This window comes from Cryptomeria japonica, chromosome 3 (genome assembly GCF_030272615.1).
Source record: "Cryptomeria japonica chromosome 3, Sugi_1.0, whole genome shotgun sequence".
Taxonomy (NCBI): domain Eukaryota; kingdom Viridiplantae; phylum Streptophyta; class Pinopsida; order Cupressales; family Cupressaceae; genus Cryptomeria; species Cryptomeria japonica.
In genome coordinates, this window is record NC_081407.1 from 532,893,173 (window position 1) to 532,918,384 (window position 25,212).

Consider the following 25,212-nt stretch of genomic DNA (forward strand, 5'->3'; position numbering starts at 1 on the left):
TAAATTCAATATAAAATTAAATGATTGTTTTCATGTGGGATCCGAGTTGATGACCAATTATTTGAACTATTTTTTTTTCTAGGATTAGTTTTCAGCCCAATCTATATGCGAATGATTTTTAAATTCTCATATATATATTTCAAAAAATTGATGAATACATTTTGATGTTATATGTTATGTGTTTCTAAACATGCAATGAAAAGGACAACATATGAATAATACTTATTTTCTAAGTGCACACGAGGACACAAATTGCAATCAAACCATGCTGCTAAGTTTTTCGACCAATATATGTCTTATATCAGATTTAGTTTAAAATATGTTTGTTGAAATATAGAGAAGTTGAGAGAACTGAATTAATGATTAGATTCTTGCACTTGTTAACTTTGCTCTTTTGAATGGCAAGATATAGTTTCTAAGCAATAATAAATAAATCTCTAATTATCAGTGTTGATGTTAAAGTAATATAGAAATGATTAAATATTCAAGTAAATAATTGTTGATGTATCTTGTGTTGCGTTGACTGCAAACACATTAACCTGTTCGTTGAAGAAAAGGAAACAACTCATTGAGAAAGAGATAAAAGAAAGCTGAAAAAGAGAATAATGTATATTCATGTGATGAAGATGGTCAAGGGTATTCAAAAAGGAATGCCTTCACACATGGAAAGGAATGCATCCAAATAAGTAAGCCAACAAAAACCATAGTTACCACCAAGACTTATCTCAAACCAAGGAAATAAACGTAAAGGTAGGGTTAGAGGTAGTTTTTTTAGACATTAATTTTATGTATGAGATCTCATATGGAAGCCTAGAAGGGAATTGTCTTTCCACTTGTGTAAACTGAAAAAATCAACAAATAATATTTTATTTTCAATATGTTGCAGTGTTAACCAACATTTGCATGGCATACCTTTTCTTTCTGTTCATTCAAGGGTCTGGGACCTTTCAAAATCCCTGTTTATCTTAATCAAAACATTTGTATGACATATTTTTTTAACATCTGATCTAGTGTTTCTCCACAATGTAAAGAAACAACAGTGTAATCTCAAGATCAAATATTTAACATATGAAGATATGATGGATATTCTGAATACTCATGGAGCTTAATTGAAAAAAATTTAAAAATCTTTCATTAATTTATTCTTTAACTATTAGTCTTTCGGGTTATATATAAAGCCACTATTCCCCCCTCATAGTGCTCCATATCATACATTGTACCATCTTCATCAAGGGAATCATCTCCATCTAGTGTGCATGATGCAAGCTTGCAGTTATTCCACTCTTGCTGATCCACTTCTTCTACTTTTGTTAACATGCCTAGTTGGTCTAATTCTTTCAAAAATTGTTCTAGTATCTCTTTTTCTCGAACTGGAGTTACAAGGAGAGCCTTACCATCAAATGTTGATAGACGATGCTGAATTACTTGCTGGTTTAAAAGAAAGAAAGCATGTCATAAATATATAAATCAACCAAAATGAAAAAAAATTGTAAAGGAAAACATACAAAAGAAATATTTTCTTAAAAAACAATTAGAGGATAAATAAACTTTCTATTAATATTAAATTAACAAACATAAATAATAGTCTTTAGCGTAAATTATAAACAGCAAACACCTTTGGAGATTGCATATCTTATTAGCTTTAGATAAGGCACGATGTTTCATTGGTTCAACTCTGTTTCTTGAATTGTAGTTACAGGTTGTGTATACAATCAATTGTTAGTTTGATCACAAAGAAAGCATTTACCACGAGCATATGGACTAATTAAAGATGACAACATTTTGTGATTCCAAAGATAATAAATCTGTTTGTATGCCACGATTTATGACACTTAAGATGTGTTTTAGCTTCCTGCTTTGATGTGTAATATGTATGTTTTTTTATTAAAATGAACATTTTTAATGGAGTTATGAATCGGAACAGGTTTTGAAAAGACACCAAAACCTTATACAACAAAAAAAGCTACAATAAACTCAAAATAAAAAAAATTGCATGCATAAAAGTATGAACAATGAGATTCGATTATGTGCATAAGCTCTTATGTGCATATAACTACTTGCCTAGTAATTGCAATCAAGTCAATAACCATGGCACTTCAAGACAATAATTAAGTTGTACCTATGTTTGTGTCTCTAGAATGTATAGCAATAAAACGAATCAACTGCAAATCATGAGTAGACTATAGAGATCTTTCTTTTATGTTTCATTGTAAGATTTAACTATTGGTAGTAGATGAATAATTTCCTCCCTATCCATTACATATATATGGGAATGATGGCGAGAAAAGGATCTAAAAAATTAACATGAGTATTTTTGAGAGGCCAAAGGCTACTCTCTATTTCAACCTTTCTTCTCCTTGCTCAAATTATGCATCATGATTTCTGGAAGAATCTACAAAGTTCAGTTCAGAAATGTCATAGGTAAGCCATTAATTTTCCTTCCAGCCATATGCTTATGTTTTCTAAATGTCTTTATAGATATAGAGAGTAAACGTGTCCTCTTTCAAATATTTTCATCAATACAGAGTATTGGCATGCTCCCACGACTATGATGTATAATGCCAAATTTTTATGTGGTGTCCACTGATAATCAAAGATGACAAATGGAACTCCAAAAGGTAAAATAAAGATGGTTACAATGAGAGGGCTTAATGCAGATTGGAAGAGTAAAACTATCGAAGTATATAAGACGTAAAAAGCAAGCTGTAAAAGAAATACAGTTAAGCAAAAGAGATGCAACCTAGAAAGAGGTACTAGAAAGAATCCTCAACGAAAAATGTCCAACAAAGTGTAGAATATAGAGTCAATTAGTTGCTCCTTAAATCCAAGCACATGAATTTTATCGACAAGATGAGTACAAACAATTGGTTTCGATCTATAAGCTATTTTAGCATGGCTACCTGGAGTCTTGCGGTATGAATCATTCAAAATCTAAAAGTAGAGAGACAAGTCTAGAGATGGCAATATAAGAGGTGTACATGATGAGACTAAAGCTAAAAATATATGAAGTTTTATCAACAATGAAATTTTGGGCAAAGATGCAGCAACTTGCATAGGGTAGGGTAGAAAGACACTTCTTGTCCTAAAATTATTAATAACTCCTAAAGAAGTTATGTAAATCTCTCGACAAAGAAACCATCCATGGATGCTATAAAAAGGGGAATTTGAAGCTATATGTTCCTTAGACTTGGGATTCGCTCTTCAAACTCCTCAACTACACTGCTGTCTCTGAAGATAAAATTTGTTTCCACACAGCTGATGCGAACATACATAAATTTGTGGTATGGGAACCTCAAGCCCTAGGATAGCTGCATCCTATTGTGTAGATTATGGGAGGATTTGTCATTAAAGGGCATACACTATTAGCAGTGCTAAAGTTTCACTGTTAGGGATACATTCAGCTTGATGCATGTCACCTTCAAGTAGGCTTTGAAGAATTCTATTTTTAATAAAGGTAATTACAATATAATATAAAAAGGAGAATAGTACAACACCCATGTTAAAGCGAGAATACGGCCCCAAATAGGGGAGAACCTTCTCAAGAGGGAAGGAAAGCGAAAAGAGTGAAAGGATAGAGTGTATTATAGTTACTGAATATAAAAGTTATTTACTTCAAAATGTTGTTTCATAAACATAGCATAGCCATGCTTATCAGACATTAAAACCGAGCTCTTCTCTGAGAAAGAATTATTTCATATTTCATTGGCCTGAGCAAGGAGACAGTTTGATATAGTGGAGGCAGATGCAGAGCCCCCCTCCCTTCCTTAAAATGGTGCAGTTGATTCTACCGTGGGGAAGCTCCTATTAGTTTTAGTTTAAATAAATGGGATTGTCATTCTTCCACTTCCCGGACAATATTTGTTTGGCATTGGAGGTATTCAGCAGCGTGGTGTTTGGCATTGACTTGCTGACTATGTTGATGGATTACCTTAGCTAGCTATGCTTGACTTTTTCATTTGACCTAATCTTCTCATTTGTTTCCAGTACATTTTTGCAGATGGAGGAAATTTTGACCAAGGAGCTGAATACATTTCATTTGATGTTTGAGGTATTCCTATAAAACAACTTCATTTTCTTTTTGATATTGTATATGGGAAAATAGAAACACTGCTGTCGTTCATGTCGGTCAGTGCAATGTGTACAGTAGAGTGTTTTTTTCTAATTTTGGTGGAAGAGTCACAACAGGGGGGAATTGTGGCAAGGTGAGAGCATACAGAGACTAGAATGAGGATAGAGAAATTACATTAAGATATTGGTGGTAGCCATCCTATTTATAAACACTGTGTAGATGTAAAAGCCACTGGAAAATTACATGTGGAATCCACTCAAGACAAAATGGTTGATTGTATAGTGCAATGTGTACAGTAGAGTGTTTTTTTCTAATTTTGGTAGAAGAGTCACAGCAGGGGGTAATTGTGGGCAAGGTGAGAGCATACAGAGACTAGAATGAGGATAGAAATTACATTAAAATATTGGTGTTAGCCATCCTATTTATAAACACTGTGTAGATGTAAAAGCCACTGGAAAATTACATGTGGAATCCACTAAAGACAAAATGGTTGATTGTGTGTGGATCTAATCAAAGCCAAAATGGACTAACAATTCAATGCCAAATTGCAATGGATCTAACGGTTAAACAACCAGGAACTCACAATTAAAATGCGATCTGACAGTGAAGCATCTAGAATCATCAACAATATAAAATAGAAGCACCAGTGGTAAATCATCTAGTATTACATTGTTAGAAGGGAAACTTATTTAATTTCAATAATCAATCCCAAGTAATTTCTGAACAATCATTCAACTTTCAAAAAACAAGGCATTTTTTCAAACAGTTGGGTGTAAAATTAAAAACTCATAAATATTTACATAAATTAGGGAGAAGCTTTTAACTGTTGAATAATGATGGAAATATCACATATCATTCTTGCTTCATGTGATAATAATTGGTAATAACCAGAGTAATAATGAAAACTATACCTAGTCCATTCTGGAATTAACATTGTCCATTCCCAATATGGTATAAGGAGGAAAGATTGACTTGTTAGACCAATAATAGGTCTGTAATAATCATAAGTGTGTATCGCAACCTTAATCAATATGAATGCTCACTCCCTAATAGGTGCATCAAGCCCAAGAAATGTATGGGCACTATGGTAGATGTATGGATGGCATAAAATGAGGATAATAGACCTTGTAACAATGCACCCTAATTTTTTTTTGCAATATAAAAGATGCAATGCAATGTCTTCAACACTTTCTGATCATGCAGATCTTAGCAAGGTGAGAACATATGGTGCCTCCAAGAACACAACGAATCTAGATGAGTGCAATTACAAATGATATGATGGAAAGCCAACCAAAATAGTAGGTGGAAAAGCCAGCCTAATCAGCACCTCTTCGATGGACTATGTAATTTGACATGCAGGTGGTAGAGCCAACCTATCAACACCTCTTTTCTGGACTGCATGTATGCAATGCAAGACACTCACAGAATCTCTAAGCTTGACTCAGACCAAAATGGTCGATAATTCCAGCTTGTTCATGCCAAAAGAGGCTGAATGAAAATGCCGTACAGGTTTGGCAGGGAACCATCCAACTTACAATATCAAAATGCATTTAAAAGATAGCCTCCAATGGTACTACCATTCGGAATTTACAGATTAACTTAAAATGCATTACAGATTGACAAAAAGGAATAATATATTACTGATATGAATCTGATATTAAACTCTGAATGTAAAATCAGACTGCTTTGATAGATTTAACTTTCTTTATTAGCAGATATCTTTTAAAGAACTTCAGATGGATTGTTTTTGATAGATTAAGCAGGGAAGGGCCTTGAATCCATTTACAAAAAGTTAAACACAGCAGAACAAAGACAAGCAACAAGAGCAAAATTGACCATCTGACCAGCCCAAAACCTACAAACAACTAAGAAACAACAGCACTACAAAGCATCACAAGAAATCAAAAACTAACTAATAGAGATAGTTCTAATCTTTTGACAGGGAGTCCAAAGACTCCTTCCAGCAAGTAGTCTCCAGAGGATACCTGATCTTCTTGTGCTTCTTGATAGTCTCTTGCTAATCCTTCTCATTGTCATGTTTCTTCTTCTTTTTCCTCATCCTTGACTGCGCAGTCACCATACCATCTTAGATCTCTTCATTATACCATCAATAATATATACAAGTTCGCAGAAGGTTTTCTTTTTTTTAAAACTTTATTTTGGTATAGATTCAAGGAGCTATAAATATTATCCTACTTACTTGTTGGTTGAAAATTTTTTACACCTGGGGGATGTGCAAAATTGTGGCTTCAGCCATAGTGTGTGAGTATGATACTCTCCTAATTTAGGGAAGGCTCCTCCTATCTACAAACTAAAATAATCTAATATGGGCGGGACAACAATCTTTCTTCTTCTTTCAAGAAAAACTATACACTTTTCTCTTCACAGAAAAGTAATAGCAATTGGAAATAAATGACAGCAAATACAGAAATGAGACTTTTTTGTAGGATTTTTAGAACATAAAGGGAAGCAAAGTTTCCATGAAAGCACAAAGACTTCCATCACTTTCCCGAGACAGGAAAACAGAAATGAAAGCACAAAGTCTTCAACACTTCTATTGTCCTATAAACCTTCTCAAAATGATAACAATGTACAATGCACATCAGCTCAAAGTTTGTCCATATGGTGCACAACTTATGCACAAACATAGAAAATAAAAGCAACACAAAGTCTACAAATTACCCCTTTGCTTGAGCACCCTACAATAGTTTCAGACGTGACAAACAGCTCAAAGTCTGCAGTATCAAATCTTAAAACCAATCTAAAATTCCAAACACAATAAGCAACTCAAAGTTTGCAAGATTGAGCTTGAATCCCTCTTGTATAACACCTCAAAACTCACAATCAATCTCTAGAAAATGTCGTCACATAACACCTTGAATCAACACAAAGTTTGAAATCCATTTGCCTCTTTTAATTGACTGCAATTTGATTTACAACTAAGCTCAAAGTCTTAGAGTGTACATACAAATTGACAGAGTTTTGTTGCATTGCCAAAAGATAAAAATTACAATAGACCCCCTCAAGTATTTATAGGAGACGAGCCTTGAGAAAAAAGTGGGAGGATCCTAACTAACTTGAGAAATTCTCTCAACCACCATGACTTATTCCAACTACAGTCCTAATTGAACTCAACTTGTAGTTGCTTTACATGTAATTACAAAAGTGCAAGTGATGAGTTAACTTGCAATTACAAAGTTGTTTTTTTTTTACATGTAACTTGTCAAAACAAAATTACAAATGCATAATTGAAATTATTCTGTGTCTGAAGACACGGCTCTAACTACATCATCCTTTGTCTGTGACGATCTTCATGTTGCTACAAGATGTTAGAACTTGAAGTATTCAGGATTGGTGAAGACATCTTAAACCGGAACAAGAACTTGCACCCTTGATAGTCTTTATGTCTTTAACCAGCGAACTTCAACCTTACACATGCTTGGGGTAGTATTGACTTCTCAGGAGGGAAGTTCTTTGCAAAGCTGAAGTAAGAAGCCTATCTCAGTCTTGAAAGCATTCTATGCTTTCAACCATTCATATCACTTATCCATCTCCTTGTGTGGCTCCATCATGTTGTTGTTCTTTATTTGGATCATCCTCCAATCTTGGAATCTGCTTGCAAAATAAGGCCCATGCCTTAATTTATTGATTTGGTAGGTTGTGTGTGCAAACAGGATTGACACGGGAAGGGATAAATTGATGCAAAAATGGGCTCACAAGTGAATTTCAGGTTCTGGATACTGCATTACATGTGTGGATAAACAAGAGCATTAACTTGCAAATATGGAGGACAAACATGCAACTTCATATGTGTAATGGGTAACTACAAGTTTGCACTTGTATTTGGACCTTTAAGACTCATTTTCAAGTGTTTTTTGAGTGCATTTTGGACCAATTTTGGGTTTTGGAAGGCTGACTGCAAGTGAAGACACAACTACAGTTGGGTTTTAAAATTCCGGTTGCAAGTGGACTTGTAATGGGAAAAATGATACCAACTGGTAATGGCAAACTTTGTGTCCATGGATAGATATGGAGAGGGACATTCTCATTTTGGCAACTTGGAAAATGGGAAAAACTCTCAACATTGTAATTTTTGTAAAAAGAAGGTTAACTCTTTTTACCAAAGGGAAGGACAACATAACCAAAGTTACTTGTAATCGGGTTTCGAAATCCCGAATACAAGTAAAAATGAAAAGGGGGAAAATCTTGCACATTCACAAATTGCTTTGCAACTAACTTATCAATTTGGGGAAGATCTTGAAGAAACCCAAAATTTGAGCAAGAGCAAATGCCCTAGATCAAAGCAAATGGACTTGAAAAAAACTGAAATGCTCTTTAAATAGGTAAGGAAGCCACCACATTATGATTGCAACCAACAAACCAAATCGGTTTTGCCTTCAAACCCTTCCACCAAAAACGGCTTAAAAGGAGAGGTATGCTTGACTTCAAACACTCATCAATGGAGGAAAAATGCAATACGCATTTGCAATGTGGCAACAAGGGTGAACTTCATGCTCCAAAACGTGGCAAGAACCAGCAAAAAATGGATCCAAAAATGTCTTCAACAACATCTTCAAAAACGCCTTCAAAAATGCAAAACATGTTTGCCAAAACCGTTTTTGGGGAAAAACGTGGCAACCAGCATTGGTTCCCAACAATTTTGCATGAATGTTGGACGGATTTTGGGGAAGAAAGCCACAAAAAATGGATTTGTGGGAGCAAATGTGCAGGTCGGGTTCTTTATTTGCAAATACAAGTAACAAATGCCTCCAAAAAAGATGCAATCGGGTTTTAGAAACCCCATTGCAAGTTTTAATTACTTCACTTTTCTCTTCCTTGGGCAAATTCGGGTTTTAGAGGAAGAAGAGCAAAAAGACATGTCAAAATAACTTGTAATAGGGAGATAAAATCCCCTTTACAGGTTTAAAATGACAAAGGACATAAAACATGTAATAGGGAAATAAAATCCCTATTACATCTAAAAATCACTTAAGTAGGAACTTTTAAAAGAAATTACAAGTTCTTTTTAAACTTTATAATTTTAAATTCACTTGTAATTTGTCCAAAAAGTTCCTACAATGACTTAAAAGACATAAAAAAGCAAGGGGGAAATAAAAAGTAAGTTACAAGTGTTATGTTTTAAATAAAGTGCGCTTGTAATTGTTTAAAAATTTCCCTACAACACTAAAACAAGAGAAAATTAAAACTTGCAATCAAAGGAAAATTTCCCACCTGCAGTCAAGAAGAAAAAACCCAAAATTGAAGAAAAAACAAAGCAAACGAACTCGAAACGCGATGAAATTTGAAAAGCGAATCAAGGATGGACCGAAGATTAGTCCAGTTCATCAAGGAGCGAAAATTTTGCCTCGGGAAGTGTGCCTTAAGAGTAAAATCTTCAACTTGCAATGACTGCTCTGAAACCCCAAATCGCACAAAAAGATAGGAAAAAGAAGACCAAAACTCACCAAAATTTGGACAATGATGGCAAAGACACCCCCCAATGATTTGACACTAACAAATGTGAGTTTTGTACCTCATAAAATGTGGCTTGGAGACAAAAATGACACATTTTAAGCAAAAATTTGTAGAGGTTGTCACATTTTTTAAAATTCAAAAAATGAGGACAACATTACTATCATAGCTTTTGCATTCCTCCAGCTCATGCTTGTTCCTTTCAATGGCACCAATTCTATTTTTGAGATCTTCAATTTTCGCATAGGAGTCCAAAGGATTCTTTTGTTTTTCAGTCTGCTCATCTTTCTCTTGCTACTCATTGTTCTCATTTGTCTTATCCTCCTGATCATCTTCATTGTTATTTCTTCTTACCTTGACTCTGAATTCTCCACACCCTAAGAAGAACGATCATCATTTAGGGCAGAAATAGGAACAGATGCATCCTCTTTGTCCTACTGCGGAAGGTCAACCATCTCCTCAGAATAAGGATCATCATTCATAGGAAGGATAAGTTCCTACTTGTCCTCATGAAGCTCTCCTTCTGAATCTATCTTCACGGTTTAAGCTTTCTTATCAGACATTTTTATTTTCATTGCTACAAGCCTTAGCCAACCAGGCAAATCTTCTACCATCTACATTCTCTTTAAGACCCTTATGGGACTCTTTGACACCTTTTCCAGACTCTTTCTCATCTGAGATATCTCTAGCATGCTCCTCCAAAACCTTAGCTTCCATCTTTCTTACTAACAACCGGCTTTCCCTTTGCAACAGCAAAGAGGCTCTTTTAAGTTTTCTTCCTTAATTTTGGCTCTTCCTAAAAGATAGCAGAGACTTTCCTTTTGGAGGTGAGAGAGAGAGAGAGAGAGAGAGAGAGAGAGAGAGAGAGAGAGAGAGAGAGACCATTTTCCAAAATTAGTTGGCTATCAACAAAGATCATTTTCTTTTTATACTTGTCAACCGAGCTAGGGTTTTAAGGGGAAAATTTCCCTAGATCTCAATGGGGCTAGGGTTATTAACCTTCAAAAACTTCGCGAGAGTATATGGGCTACTGGTTTTCCCCATAATAGCTTTAGCAGAGTCTTTAGGGTTACTAGTTGAAGGCACATCCTTGATCAGCTTTATCTGCATATTAGAACTTTTGACTCAAGGGTTTTTAACAAAAGTAAGACAAAAGCTACATTGTTACTATTGTACATTTTTTACTCCTAGTCTTAATTGTCAAATTTTGGCTTTGACTTTGGTTTTCAAGAATTTAAAGAATTAAAACCCTTTTATCTCCTCAGCCCCTTCACGTTGCAACCTTTCTATGTTCTTTTTAAAGTATGGACTTGGTCAAAACAGCAAAAGAATCTATGTTTGGTCCTGAGTGCTTTTGGGGGGAAAAGTTGCATGAGGCAAACTTAACCTCTACCTAACTACCCTTGATTCGAGCTTGAGTTTGGTTATGGTTCAGTTAGCTGCAACGCTAGGAGTGGAAAACCCTGTTTGCTTTGTTCTCATTGTCGTGGGAAGAAAGTTTTGATGGCTGCCATGGAACATGGAGGGATGGTTGAACAATGCATTTTTTACGCAAAAGAAGAGAGACATCTGGAAACGTGGTCACTCAGCCATTTCACATGCTTGCACATGGAAGAAACGTTGCAAACTGCAAAAAAGAGGATGTTGAGACATCTGCAGCACTATAGCAGAAAATGGAGGAATAAAAGGCTGTGTTGTCTCAGCCCATTTTCCTTTTTATACACATGGAGCTTTGAATCTTTCTCACACCTTTTTAATTTAAAGCTTTCAGGTATGCTTCACGGGTCTGAGTCCTTTCACTTTGGGTTTTGTCATATGATGAAAGATTAGGGTTGCACATGAAAGGAGGATAGATTCATTGTCATTTTGAGGAAAAGCATTAGTTTCTTTAGATATGGTGGTAATGACATTTGTAAGCTATAAGACATGATCTTGGGTTTTCTTTACTTCATTTACTTAGTTTTACATAATGATGCCATGGGATTGAAGACTGTCAAGTATTGTTCTTTCTATTAAAGAGATGATGTGGAGCAAAGAAAATATTAGACGCTATGATTGTTTTAGCAAAGGAAGTTGCATAGAAGATATAATGGTATAGTGATATAATGGTAAAAAATCAAAAGTATAAATACATGATTCAAAGGAGAAGCAAGAAAAAGTGCAGCCACTGTCATTTAGCAGTAATTAAAAAAACTGTCATAAAGAGTCGTTTACAGTCACATGATCACAGAGAGAATCTCCCAGTCAATAAGGCAGCGATTTGATTAACCATTAGGCTCAAAAGAGGGAATCGGGGGTTTGTTATAATTTTAAAGAACAATTAGCAGTCAATAAAAACAATGAGCAAACTTCCTAACCATGAAGGGTGAGCATCAATCACAAAGGACACAGTGAGCTGGATCTAGGGCAGTTTGTGGCATCCAATAAGTAGAGGCAATGATTGTAATAAGAAAAGGTTAGATTCCCTGCTGTTATAGACAGTCATAACCATATGATCAGCGACAGAGAGATTAGAACGATCAGAACAGTGATAGAAGATATTCAAAGAGGCAAATATACTATCAAACACAATGAAGAGGGCAAGATGGATGATGAACAGCCATAAAACAAGTCTTAAAAGACAGTCACAGCCTTCAAACAGAGGCTCAAAAAGATCAGAGGGCAGGTTCAAATACAAATCCCGAAGACAGCAAGAAATGTGAAAAGACAGTCGGCAGAGGCAAAAATACCAAGACTAAGACAGTCTTAATAGATACAGAGTGTCCTTCAGTGAGAGTTAGTGATCAGTCTGCTGTGAATATGGAGAATGTTCTATCATAAAATGGACATCTCATAAATCTTATGACTTCTAATATGGGAACCCCTTTGTTGCATGACAGGACCATTGAAGCTTACATCTTTGCCCTCTCCAGTGAAGACCCTATGTCTTCTTTGTAATGTCCCCAATTTTTCGAGGACATCATCTAGTTACCGGAGGTCTCATACTTAACCAATCTTGCCAATTGGTTGAAGGAAATTTGTAAAAAGGTTATTATATGACCTTATAAGTTACTTTTTGCTAAATGTAGTAACTTTTTATTAAAGAAGCTTATTATATGATCTTATAAGTTACTTTTTGCTAAATATAGTAAGTAACTTATATTGAAGTAACCTTATCAGATTGAATTATAAAATTCACCATGGCTCGATTCCCTAGGCAAAGTTTGTTTTAAAAAGTGGACATGTTTGATCAAGACCGCCTTCTTGCTGGACACCAGCATGAGGAAAAGAAGATTCCTTTGGAATCTTAGGATTATGCCTTTAGGGTTGCGATGGGTATTGGAGGTAAAAAAGAAAAGTTGGTGTGGGTTTGGCATTCATTCAATCATTATCATATGCCAATTTTTTCTGCAAACTCTGGAGACACCTGGTGCAGACGTGTTTGCATCATTTGAGGACGAAAACCCTCACTCCTTGGTGTGTGGACACCACCCCACCCACCAGACTTACATCAGGGCATGGTAAATTGCCCATTTCAGGCTGCAGGAGGGTAAAAACCGGGGCTTTAGCATCTGCAACAGACATCAGATCCGCACAGCAGCATTGTCAACTGATTTCAGTTTCTTTCTACAGCAGATCGCAACACTTGAATTAGCTCCAATCAGGCCGTGAGAGTCAAAATTAGGAGTTTATCAGCAAGAACAGTAAATTCAGAGTACTAAACTCAGATCTGAGCAACCTTTGGACAGTTAATAGCAAAATTATTAGCATTTGTCAGTGTTTTAAGTAGGCCGTACCTTTACAAGCAGGGCCGTACCACCAAACCTTGCCTGGAGAGCATAAAAAATAAACGCTAGGGTTTTGACTCAGCTAATTTCTTCAAAATTCATTGTTGGCAATTGGAATCAGCAATTCAGAGGTTCACTTGGAAGAATAAGGTTATATGTGATCAGCACAAGCAATAAATCAAGGAAATTCATCATTTATGGAGGATCACGCCTGGCAAGAAATTGGAAGTCAGATTGGAACCATACAATTCTTCATTATTTGTTTTTGGTAATTCATATTAAGGTTAATAACACATACTGGAGCTGTTGTCACATTGTGGAAGCCCTTGTATCAACATTTCTTTCAATCCAGTCAAATAAAGAGGGTAAACTAGGCAAGCTCTGGACACCTGGTATGCTATTTGAGCCCATGTGGAATAAATTAGTCATTCTTTGTCATATCGTTTGCTGCAAATAAAGAAATCAGAATTCTGAATTTAATTGTCAGTACTAGTTTAGTTGTATTTTGCAAATTGTTTTCATTGCACCATTCAAACATTCCCAAAATGCAAGAAACCCCAAAAACTACATCAAAACCTAAAGTAACTACTCGCTGGTCAAAGAATTCAGTTAAAACAATTCAGATTGAGCCAATAATCAGTTGACATCTTTCATTCTTCCATGGCATTATCATGGTCTAAATGCATGGCACAAGATAAGAGCGCTAATTCATGGTAGTTGGAAGGCAAAAGATCATATAAGACTAAGGTTAGATGATAAAGAAGATAACATTTCTTGAGAATGAGGATATTGGATAGTAATCACAGTCAAGAAGTATGTTAAAGAAGAGTAATAGTCACTAAGTCCCTTACAAGGAGCAAACATGACAGTGCAAGGACTGATATTCATGGATGAACAAGGAAAGGAAAGGAAACAGTGACAAAACTATCCACTGTCAAGAAAACAGTGATGAGGATACATGCATAAGAACCTCAGTGAACTGTAAGACAGAAGCCCCAAGAGCCACAGCAGCAAAAAAAAAAAATCAAAACCTTTATATCATGCATCCATCCAAAGGATTTGAGGGCACTGAAGTTCAGAATCAGACCCAAAGCAGCAGTACCTTCAAATCACAGTACATGCTTGAAAATGAACGAAAAGGGTCAATAGGTGATTGTCATAATACAAAAGGACACAAAATGGTTGTCATTGAATGTTTTAGAGGACAAGGCTACTGTTAGGCATAGAAATGAATAATACTTTAGTTATGGGTTTTATAATAATTTTGTATTGACTTGGCCGTATGGTTCCCGCGTCCGTTCTGATGGTTGGTACCTCCGCCAACCGCCGAACATTATATATTGCCATGTAAGGGAACTTGGTGGGAAAAAATGATCATGTACTAGTTTTGGAATGCAATAAAGGAAACATCTTTCTGCCATATTGTTGTGACGGTGACTATTAATTTATGTTCTGAATATAATTGAAGTTGCTGGTTATATGTTTTGTGTGTACTTGTTTATTTCGTGAACTTGAACAACTCACTGTAGGGAATAAACATTTTGGTGCCGTTGTCGATTCAAATTCTGGAGATCAACATGGCAGCAGGCGATAACCACTAATGGGACGACCATTCAAACAACAGTTGATTATCATTGAAGGTGATACACACGAAGAGGCCACGTAGACGGAAGTACGAGAGGATCAACTGACGGAGGATTTGGTGGAACTGTGGGACGTTTTTGTCACTCAATACGTGCAAAGGGAAGCTCGGGAGGGAGCGGTCCCTGAAGGCACGATACGTGAGGAACTCACAGTAAATTCTGCCATGTTTGATCTTCTTGGGAGGCTTCCTAGACTATTGGCACGGAACCTCATTGAACGGCAAGAGAAAAGGGAAGAAATCAGTTGTGAACGTCGTCGGCAGCAAATCTTGCAACAGTACGAAGAAAGGAGTCGTAGGGAAGAGGAAGAGAGGGATACGAGTAGACGTCGTACCCCTGACAATTAATGCCCCTACGTCCTGTTGTGACCTTTTCACACATCGCCCCATTGCTACTGGGGAACCTCTGAAATTTCCTGCTTTCTAGGGTTTTTGTTAGTGTCCTATGACCTTTTGCTGCAGTTTCACCAAGTCTTATCCAATTCAGAGCATTTCAGGCCTGACGATTCAAAGTTAGTTTTTGCAAGTTATGTGATTCCGAAATGCGAACACCACCAGAGTGCTTAGAGAGGTCAAAGGACGAAGATCGCAATTGATTTGGACGAATTTGGACAATCAGAAAGTTTGCTTTTTTTGCTTTTTCCTATTTTTTAGGAAGTTTCGTTTTTGGCCTTTTTAGCCCAATCCCCGGTATGGCTATTTTTAGAAAGTTTTCCCTATTTTTTAGGGATGTTTGCTTTTTTGCTTTTACGGGATGCAAACCTAGGGTTTACACTTGCACCACTGACCTGCTTCGACCGGAACTCGAAAATTCCAAGTTTTGACCTAAAAAAGCTAAATCCCTAGATTTTAGGCTTTTTGCTTTTTCGGGATGCGAACCTAGGGTTTACACTTGCACCACTGACCAGCTTCGACCGGAACTCAAAAATTCCAAGTTTTGACCTAAAAAAGCTAAATCCCTAGATTTTAGGTTTTTTTGCTTTTTCGGGATGCAAACCTAGGGTTTACACTTGTACCACTGACCAGCTTCGACCGGAACTCGAAAATTCCAAGTTTTGACCTAAAAACGCTAAATCCCTAGATTTTAGGCTTTTTTGCTTTTTCGGGATGCAAACCTAGGGTTTACACTTGTACCACTGACCAGCTTCGACCGGAACTTGAAAATTCCAAGTTTCGATCTAAAAAGCTAAATCCCTAGATTTTAGGCTTTTTGCTGCTTCAGATGATCCACCTAAGCATGGATTTCAAATTTCAAGTTAATCTGGTTAAATTAGATTAAACTGTGAAATTTTGAAGTTTCTCTGAAAATTATGCTAAGTCTGGCTAAGAAAGGTTTTTGAAGTATTTTTGCAAGTTCAAACCCCACCACGATGCAAGAGAGGCCATGAAGGAGCCCTGCCTGAAGTCTGCCATGCCTTAGAAGGCTGTGAGGGTGCTCAGTCTGAAGTCCGCCATGCCCTTGAGAGGTCACATGGGTGCCAAGGCCAAAGTCCGCCCAAGGAGGAGCACTCTCCAAAGTCCGCCAAAGTTTGGGGGGTCACGTGGGTGCTAAGCCCAAAGTCCGCCATGAGTTTAGAGGGGTCATGTGGGAGCCTCCACTAAAGTCCGCCAAGGCTAGAGAGGTCATGGGGGAGCTAACACCAAAGTCCGCCCAAGGGGAGGTTGCTTGAAGTCCGCTTAGGGGATGGGTTTGAAGTCCGCCCAATGTGGAGAGCCCTCCAAAGTCCGCCAAGGTTGGGAGGCTAAAGAGGAGAAGTGATAGAAGTCCGCCCAAGTTGGGGACACCACCAAAGTCCGCCCAAGATGGAAGTCATGTAGGAGCCCTCTCCCAAGTCCGCCGAAGTAAGAGAGCAAGGTAGGAGGTGCCAAGTTTAAAGTCTGCCAAGGTAAAGGAGGCCTTGAAGGTGCCTACTCCAAAGTCCGCCCCACCTAGAGAGGCCATGGAGGAGTCAACACCAAAGTCCGCCAAGATAAAGGAGGTCATGTGGGAGCAAGGGTCAAAGTCCGCCCCAATGCCTTAGCCAAATTTTCACTTTAATGGAGGCCATGAAGGAGTTCTAGCCAAAGTCCGCCATACCTTGGAGAGGTTGGCAAAGTGCGCCAAAACTTGGAAATGGAAATTCAAAAATCGAAAAAATCCACTTACACATTGAAAAGTCAAACAAAGATGCTAGCGATGTCACTAAATCCATTGGGATTTCAAAATTAAATCCAAAATGAAGAAATATCTAAAAAAAAAAAGAGAATCCTCAAAATAAATCCAAAGTGGAAAGTTTTTTTTTGATTTTTGAGAATATTGAGGGAATATTTGGAAAATTATTGAGATATTAATTCAAAATGGAAAGTTTTCTTGAAAAGGAATATTGGAGGATTGATGAATATCTTCAAACTTAAATCAAAATGGAAAGTTTTTTTTAGAGTTAGAAGTATGAGTTGGATGATTTTAGGGGTTTTGCTTAACCTTGTCTACAAATACTTCATTATCAACTTCATTATTACACGAAGAAGTTCAAAATTACTAAGGAGAGCTTAGTGAAGTATGTCAATTTGAAGATCATCTAGAGAAAATTCTAGATATTGCTGGAAGTGGGATAATATTTTTTGGCAGAAGGTTTACAGATTTCTCGAGAAAGGCAACTAGTACGAGGAAGAATCATCCAAACTTTTCTGAATTTTCTAAACATTTTGGAGAAACTTGTAGCCTTACTTCTATCCAAGTCAGAGGTGAAATTAAAATTGTGAATTTTCTGAATATTTTCCAGAATTTAATAAATGATTTTTTTGAAAATTTTGGAGAAAGAAAATCATTTTTTTGGCTAAGTATGAAATTTTTTATGGAAGTTTTGACACTTGGTGGTAACCACAACCAACTTTAAGACTGAAGGTTTTAAGGTGAAAATTCGATTTTTATGGCTAAGTATGAGAATAAAAAATGGAAAATTTTCCAACACTTAGACATTTCGCAGCCCCATTATTTTCAAAACTTTGCAAATCCTTTTCTAACTTTAAAATTTCCATTGTTTGTCTGCAGGCCTTATACATTATGAAATTCCAGGTAGAGAAAGATGCTCCTCCAGAATCTAGGATGACTTCAAAGTGGAAGAACATCAGCGACACCAACCTCCGACACATCAATCTGAGGGAGTTTAAGAGGCGAATGTTTGGTCTGGACAACCTTGTGCCTACCACCATTGCGCGAAAAATGATGAAGAGTGGTATCGTGCACGCTGCCGGCTTCCTCCCCACCATACAGTGCAATGAACTAGTAGTTGAATGTGCCAAGCACTATAACCCCATCAGTAAGGATATTGTTGCACCTGATGGAAGAGTGTTGGCGAATGTCAGCGATGAGGCCATCAGACAGGCCTTCAGGATCCCTGAGTACCACAACGCAGTATATATGACAAAGGACGAAGCTGACAGTCTGTACCACGACCACCTGGAGGAATATGATGCCATAGTTAACCATTCCTGGCTAGACAAGCCGAGGAAGGGCGCCTCCAAACTCCAGAGGAAGAGCCTAGTGCGAGCATACTTCAAGGAGGACATTGGGGACATGATTGTCTTGCTCAATAGAATAATAGGAAATCCTCAGGGAGCCCCATTTGAACCCTGGATGTATTAATCAATGGGGTAAAAATGATAGACTGGGCCCATATGATCAGCGACAACCTAGACAGCCAGCTAAGGAATCTGGAGGTGAATAGGACTTTCTTCATGAGTTCTTACTTGTTCTATTCTTTAGCCAGGACATATAGGTACAGAGGTCTCACTTGTAGAGTAGAAGTTGGGAACAAGGAGAACCAATTTCCGGTATATGATTGCTATCCCCAGCTCCATATGGAGGAGAAGTTCCATTTCAAAAGGGTAAATGATACCTTCCTGATGCACATTACCCGGACCCTTCAGGGTGGCCTGCACCAAAGGCTCTCTCAAGAGTCTATGGACTTCATCGGTCAGTTCGGGTATTGGTACATCCAATATCCAAAGTTCACTTACCTCCGAATTTAGGGATTCTCTAGGCCCCCATACAAGCTTCCAGCTTACCCTACCAACCGAGTGGTGTTGCTCGAGGTTGTGAGACAATTGGAGGAGTATATAGTGATTCAAAGGGATAAGCAGAAGAAGGCAGGGACATCCTCACTTACAATTGGTAATGGGCTGGAAACATGTCCGTCATCACAAGCTGCAGCTACCACTGAGAAAGAACTGGCCTGGTATCCCTTCTACAAATACAAGGCAAGAAAAGATTTCGATCCATTCCATAGGATAAAGAAGATCGAAGGGACAACGTTTGAGCACAGACTGGATCTAGAAGACTACTGGGCTAATGCAGCTGATAGTTTTGAGATCCGGAAGAGGTTCTGGTCAAGAATTCCTTTGAGTATGGTGAGAGCAACGGAAGTATTCAAAGTTGCCGATCAGGTAGAAGAAAGCCTAGAACTTCAGCAGCCGGGTTTTGAGAAGATGAAGAATGAACCCTTAGTCTTGATAGATTGGACAGAGGGAGAAAAATCAGATCTAGCAGACCTCATGAGGTCAGTGGTTGAGTACTCAAGGTGGTGGGCGTCTGAAAAGACAAAACAGTTGAAGGCCAAAGGTGTGGTTTTGACTTATGAATTAATGGGAGTAGATGATACTCTGTCCGTCCATCCTTGTACCTCTGCCAGTGATGCTCAGAATCCAGAAAGTGTTGGATCTCGAAAGAGAAAGGAGTTGGGTGGAAGCTCCACAAAGGTCATAGGGAAAAGGGTTGTAAGTGAGAGAAGAGAATCCAGCGAAAGTCACTCCATCCTAAGTGCTGCTTCCATTGCGCCTGATCAGAGTACAATTGGGGAGCAAGAGATGAACATCTATGTGATTGATGATGAAGTAAGAGTGCTTTCCCAGCCAGTTGAGGAAGTGGTGGAGAAGGTCTTCCGAACTCCAGACAGGAGGCAGATTGAAGCACCTACAATCTTCTTGGATGGCATACCAACGAACCCAGGAGAGGTAGATGATGAGTTTGATCGGAACACTGTGGAACAATCAACCATTCCTGATTGGCTGAGAGCAAGGATAAAAGCCAAGGTTCCCAAAGAGGCCCACTCAACCGAGGAGGTCACCGCAGCATTCCTGGAGAAGGTGAATGAACCCGCTATAGCTAAACCGCCCAAACCAGCCAGGAAGTTTTCTTTGATTCAGAGGGACAGTGCCGGATTCAGGACAGTCCAGATAGCAGTGCCCAAAGAAGGGAAGACTAGGGACAATGTCACCACAAATGATTACAAGATTACCACCATAGAGATGGGTAAGCCTACCCATGACCAGGAGATCCAATATTTTGATGACTCCTGCAACGTTCTAAAGACGAGGCTGGCTCATGAAAAGAAAAAGAGGAAGAAAGTGGAGGAGGAGAACCAGCAGTGGAAGAAGTATGTTCTCCATCTTACCAGCCCGCTCAACCATGAAGTCCCGGCTACTCCACCACAGCCTCTTCAGCAGGGATCAATGAAGGACTATGATGATATGAAGGGATCATACAGTCAAGAAAAGGAGTGGATTTCAGACGCTGTGATACGTGCTGACACCCTGGTAGAAAACTTAGTATCAGCACATGAGGCAACTTCTTTGTTGATTGATCGTATCCAGGATCTATCATCCAATTGGGAAAAAGTGGATGAAATTCAGAACGAAATACTCCCTCACTTGAAGGTTATCCGAGGCATGTCAAAGAAGAGCTTAATGGATGCAAGCATCATACAGATAGGAGACAAGTACGACTTCGGCACGTGGTACTATGCTCTGGTCACTCGGATTGAGGTTCTAAAGAAATCCGAGACCAAGTGTTTTGAGACAGAAGCAAGGGTCAGAGAGATCCTGGGCAAGGTATTCCGTGTGGCGTCAAAGATCTGGAAGAAGGAAAGCCTAAGGGAGAAGAATTTACAAGCAGAGAACCTGAGAGCTAGGATCCAGGCAAGCTTCTTCCGAGATTCAGGGATGATTAATAAAGGATATCTTTCAAAGATTGCAAACTTCCTCTCCATCGATGACAACTTCCTCACCCAAGCAGTGGAGTGGGAAGGCATCCTTGCCACATGCGTCGACGATGTGGATCTCATCGACCTCCAGATTGGCGGTTTGCCAAGTGTCACCATGGAGGAGGTCAAGCTCGTGGTGTCCAGATACATTGAATCTCTGAAAGAAGAAAGTGGCCATTCACCTCAGTAAAATTAGCAGCTGCGCCACTTGTCACTCTTTCATTTGCTTGAACTGATAGTATTTCGGGAAACCCTAATTAGGGTTTAGGACTTTCAATCTTGGCCCTTGATCGCTGTTTGATCTCGGCCATTCATTTATTTTTGAGAAACTATATAAGGTTGCCTCCTCTCATTTGAAAAGGGTGAGGTTTTTGATGTATTGTTGCTTAAGGTCATTTCCAGATAATATATTGCATGTGCGCTGCTTTGTAATCTCTATTATTTGAATGATTTGCATGGTTTCAATTGCCTCAACACTTACTTAGAATTAATTTAGATTTTCTTTCATTGTTGTTAATTTGAATGAAGGATTTGATAAGTGTCAGTTAATGGTGTATCTCCGCTCACACTTTTGGTAAATGGATGATTTCCATCTTGTCGTGTAAAGTTAGTCTGAGCCCATCCCTTGTGCATCCCAACATCTCGATCATAAGCACAACCCATTGAAGATTGCACCGACCTTGTGTAGTTGTCCCTAGTGTGGCGAAGCAAGGTTTGGTTATCGAGAGCACCCAGTTGACACCATCTCCAGAATTCGTAGGATTAGATTAGCCTTCCTAAACCCTATCTCTTTTTCCCTTTCTTTTGAAAGTCTAAATCCCAGAAAACCTCAAAAAAAGAAGAGCCTAAATTGCTAAATCCATCTAAGTCCAGCAGTTCAAAAATACTTGTCAAACGTAAGTCCCCCTTGAAAATTTCAGCATACACTACCCAAGAAGCTATTCCACTAAAGTCGCTTGTTCGCACATATAGACCTTGGAATCAGTAGTGATTTTTCAGGAGAGGATAGAATACCTTCGGGTATCCTATCCTAATGTTTGGTAGATGATAAAACAGACACCAACACGTCCCAACAAAGATCGACAACGTGGTACCAACAGAGAAGTAGGCGAGGGGTCGAAACGGAGATCCCTACGTATCAGGGAACAAAACAAGCATAGACGTTGGCTGAGGGAGATTTGTTGGTTGAAAATTTTGTACACCTAGGGAATGTGCAAAATTGTGGTTTCAGCCACAGTGTGTGAGTATGATACTCTCCTAATTTAGGGAAGGCTCCCCCTATCTACAAACTAAAGTAATCTAATATGGATGGGACGACAGTCTTTCTTCTTCTTTCAAGAATAACTATACTCTTTTCTCTTCACAGAAAAGTAATAGCAATTGGAAATAAATAACAACAAATATAGAAATGAAACTTTTTTGTAGGATTTTTGGAATATACAGGGAAGCAAAGTTTCCATGAAGGCATAAAGACCTCCGTCACTTCCCCGGGACGGGAAAACAAAAAGAAAGCTCAAAGTCTTCAATTATCTATTCTCCTATCAACCTTTTTAGATGATTTTCTGCTAACTAAGCACAATATGTAGCAGCTCAAAGTCTAACTACATGATGCACTTCACCTTACATGCACAAGTCTTAAAAATAGAAGTAGCACAAAGTCTACAAGCTATCTTCCCACTTTAGCTTTTCACACTAGTTTCAGATATGATAAGCAGCTCAAAGTCTGCAAGACCAAATCTGAAAACCAAACATATAACTCTAAATACAATTAGCAGCTCAAAGTCTGCAAGATTGAATTTAAATCCCTCTTTCACAATAGAACAAAACTCACAATCAACTCCAGAAAATGTCGTCACATAACAACTTGAATTGACACAAAGTTTCAACACAACTTGCCTCTTTTATTGAAAGCAATCTGATTTACATCTAAACTCAAAGTCTTAGAGTGCACATACAAATTATAGGAGAGGAGCCTTGAGAAAAAGGTGGGAGGATCCCAACTAACTTGAGAAATTCTCTCAACCACCATGACTTATTCCAACTATAGTCCTAATTGAACTCAACTTGTAGTTGCTTTACATGTAATTACAAAAGTGCAAGTGATGAGTGTTGTGCGTTGCACACGCTCCTTGTCACCGACAGGGTCCCCCTTCCTTTTTTGGGCCTTTCCGTCTTCGCCCTGTTGAGTTCCGCGCAGAGTGTCTCGCGTCCTTTCAAGCGAGCCTGCGATCAGTCCGTAAGATGATGATGTTTAGCAGAGGAGCTTGTGAATCTGTATGGTCAGTTGAGCCCTCGGGCACGAATTCCAAGAGATTGTTCAAGCTTGTAAAATCGCCTTGAATAGGCGCGTGATGATAGAAGCTGGCGAAATTCACCAAGTAAGGGACAGCGCATCTGAAGGTTGCATGAGGACCCAAAGTTGTCGATTTTCGCATAAGAATAATAAGAGAGATTACATGATGTTTTAAAGGTTTGCAGGATTTGTATGAATGTCGATTTTCGCCATCCGGAAGGTAAAGGATGGGCGAAAGCCTTAAACTCACCCAAGTGCCGAAGCTCGCACCTTTCAGCCAAAAGGTCAGAAAATTTGAAAAATTGACAAAATGGCCAAAAGAGCCGAATTTCGGACCTTTAAGTCAAAATGAAAGAAAAGGTGAAAATTGACAAAATGGCCAAAATGGGCCGAATTTCGGACCTTTACGTCAAAATGAAAGAAAAGGTGAAAATTGACAAAATGGCCAAAAGGGCCGAATTTCGGACCTTTCAGCCAAAAGGTCAGAAAATTTGAAAAATTGACAAAATGGCCAAAAGGGCCGAATTTCGGACCTTTAGGTCAAAATGAAAGAAAAGGTGAAAATTGACAAAATGGCCAAAAGGGCCGAATTTCGGACCTTTAGGCCAAAATGTTAGAAAATGTGAAAGTTGGCAAAGCCCCTAAATCCACTGAAGTTTGCAAAACGCTTGTTATCGCCGAAATCTGCATTCTAGGAGATAGGAACGAAAGGTTTGAAGTTTGACGAACCACACCCAGGCGCCGAACTTCGCGTGACCAAGGGTAAATGCGAAGTGTTTGAAAGTTGAAAATAGCCCCAATCCATCGAGAAGTTCAGATGGAGTCCGAAAATCGTGAAAAAGGTAAACCTTGCGAAATGTTTTAAATTTGGCAAAATGCCCCAAGGGTCCGAAAATGAGCGATTTGGAGGAGCAATGGTAGATAGTTCAAAGTTTAAGCTCGCAAAAGCCACTGAAAGTCCGAAGTTTGTATACCAAGGAGAAACCGCGATTTACGTAAAATTTGCAAATCGTATGAAAGCTCCATGAATCGTGATTATTGGTAAAAGTGTTAAGGTTTCGAAGTTTTCAAACCCTCCAGGAATGCCGAAGTTTGGCAGCTATGGCGAAGTTATAAATCTATAAAACTTGCAAAAGGCTCTAAAACCCCGAATTTCCAATAGGAGGTGTCGCGTTTTTTTTTAGGGGTTGAAGAGGCGTAAATATCAAAAGTGAAGCATTGCAATCACGCCAAACTCCCCTCTCCATCTGCGAAAACCTCACCAAGAAGAAACCACGCAAAAGTGTGAAGGTAGGAGTTTTCAAAATCGCCCAAGTTTGAAGCCATAAAGAGAAACGCACAAGATAAAATCACGCTGAAATAAATCACCAAAATTGCCCAAGGTAAATTACTAAGTCTAAGTGTAAATCCGCAAGTTCTTTCCAAACCATGGGCACGAAAATTTGAATTAGAAGTTAACCGTTGAAATTAAAATTGCAGAACTCTTCCATTCAAATTTGCAAATCGTGCAATTTCTAGCCATTCATTTTCACCAGGTAAGTCTACTTCACCTCTCTTGAAATCATTCAAAATATTTATAAATTGGATAGATGTGTGTGTAAAATTAATTTAAACTAATTAAATCCGAAATCGCATCTTTTTCCGTTTATAAGGCGTCATGCAAAGTAGTTAAAATCAGAATTTACTCCTAAGAATCAATTAGAAAATGCATTTTCAAACTTAGGAAAATTTCTCAAGCTTTATCGATTTTGAAATTAATGCCTAAGTGTAAATCCGCAATCGAAAAGCTTCATAAATATTCATGTTTAAATCAATCAAGCTTTTAGCCAACGAAATCATGTTGTTCTTTCAATTCGGGTTTTCTTTGAATTGATCCTTGAATGCTGACATATCCTTTATCTAACCCACTTTACTTCCTTTTTATCGCCTCGTAATCCGCATTCGACTGT

General features: G+C 38.2%; 1 protein-coding gene across 6 annotated transcripts in view; it reads right to left on the reverse strand.

The window, feature by feature from the left end:
* Window positions 1-851: 851 nt before the first annotated feature.
* Window positions 852-25,212, reverse strand: part of LOC131075080 (protein-lysine N-methyltransferase EFM2) — a 235,385-nt gene continuing 211,024 nt past the window's right edge. For 4 of the 6 annotated variants that reach the window (XM_058011893.2, XM_058011895.2, XM_058011891.2 and 1 more), the window contains one exon: window positions 852-1,428. In XM_058011893.2, the coding sequence (XP_057867876.2) occupies window positions 1,147-1,428 (282 nt within the window). In that variant the 3' untranslated portion in view covers window positions 852-1,146. Of the gene's footprint in view, window positions 1,429-2,270; window positions 2,393-6,054; window positions 6,135-25,212 lie in introns of those variants that run through there. The other 2 variants (XM_058011896.2, XM_059218435.1) reach the window with 2 other exon arrangements.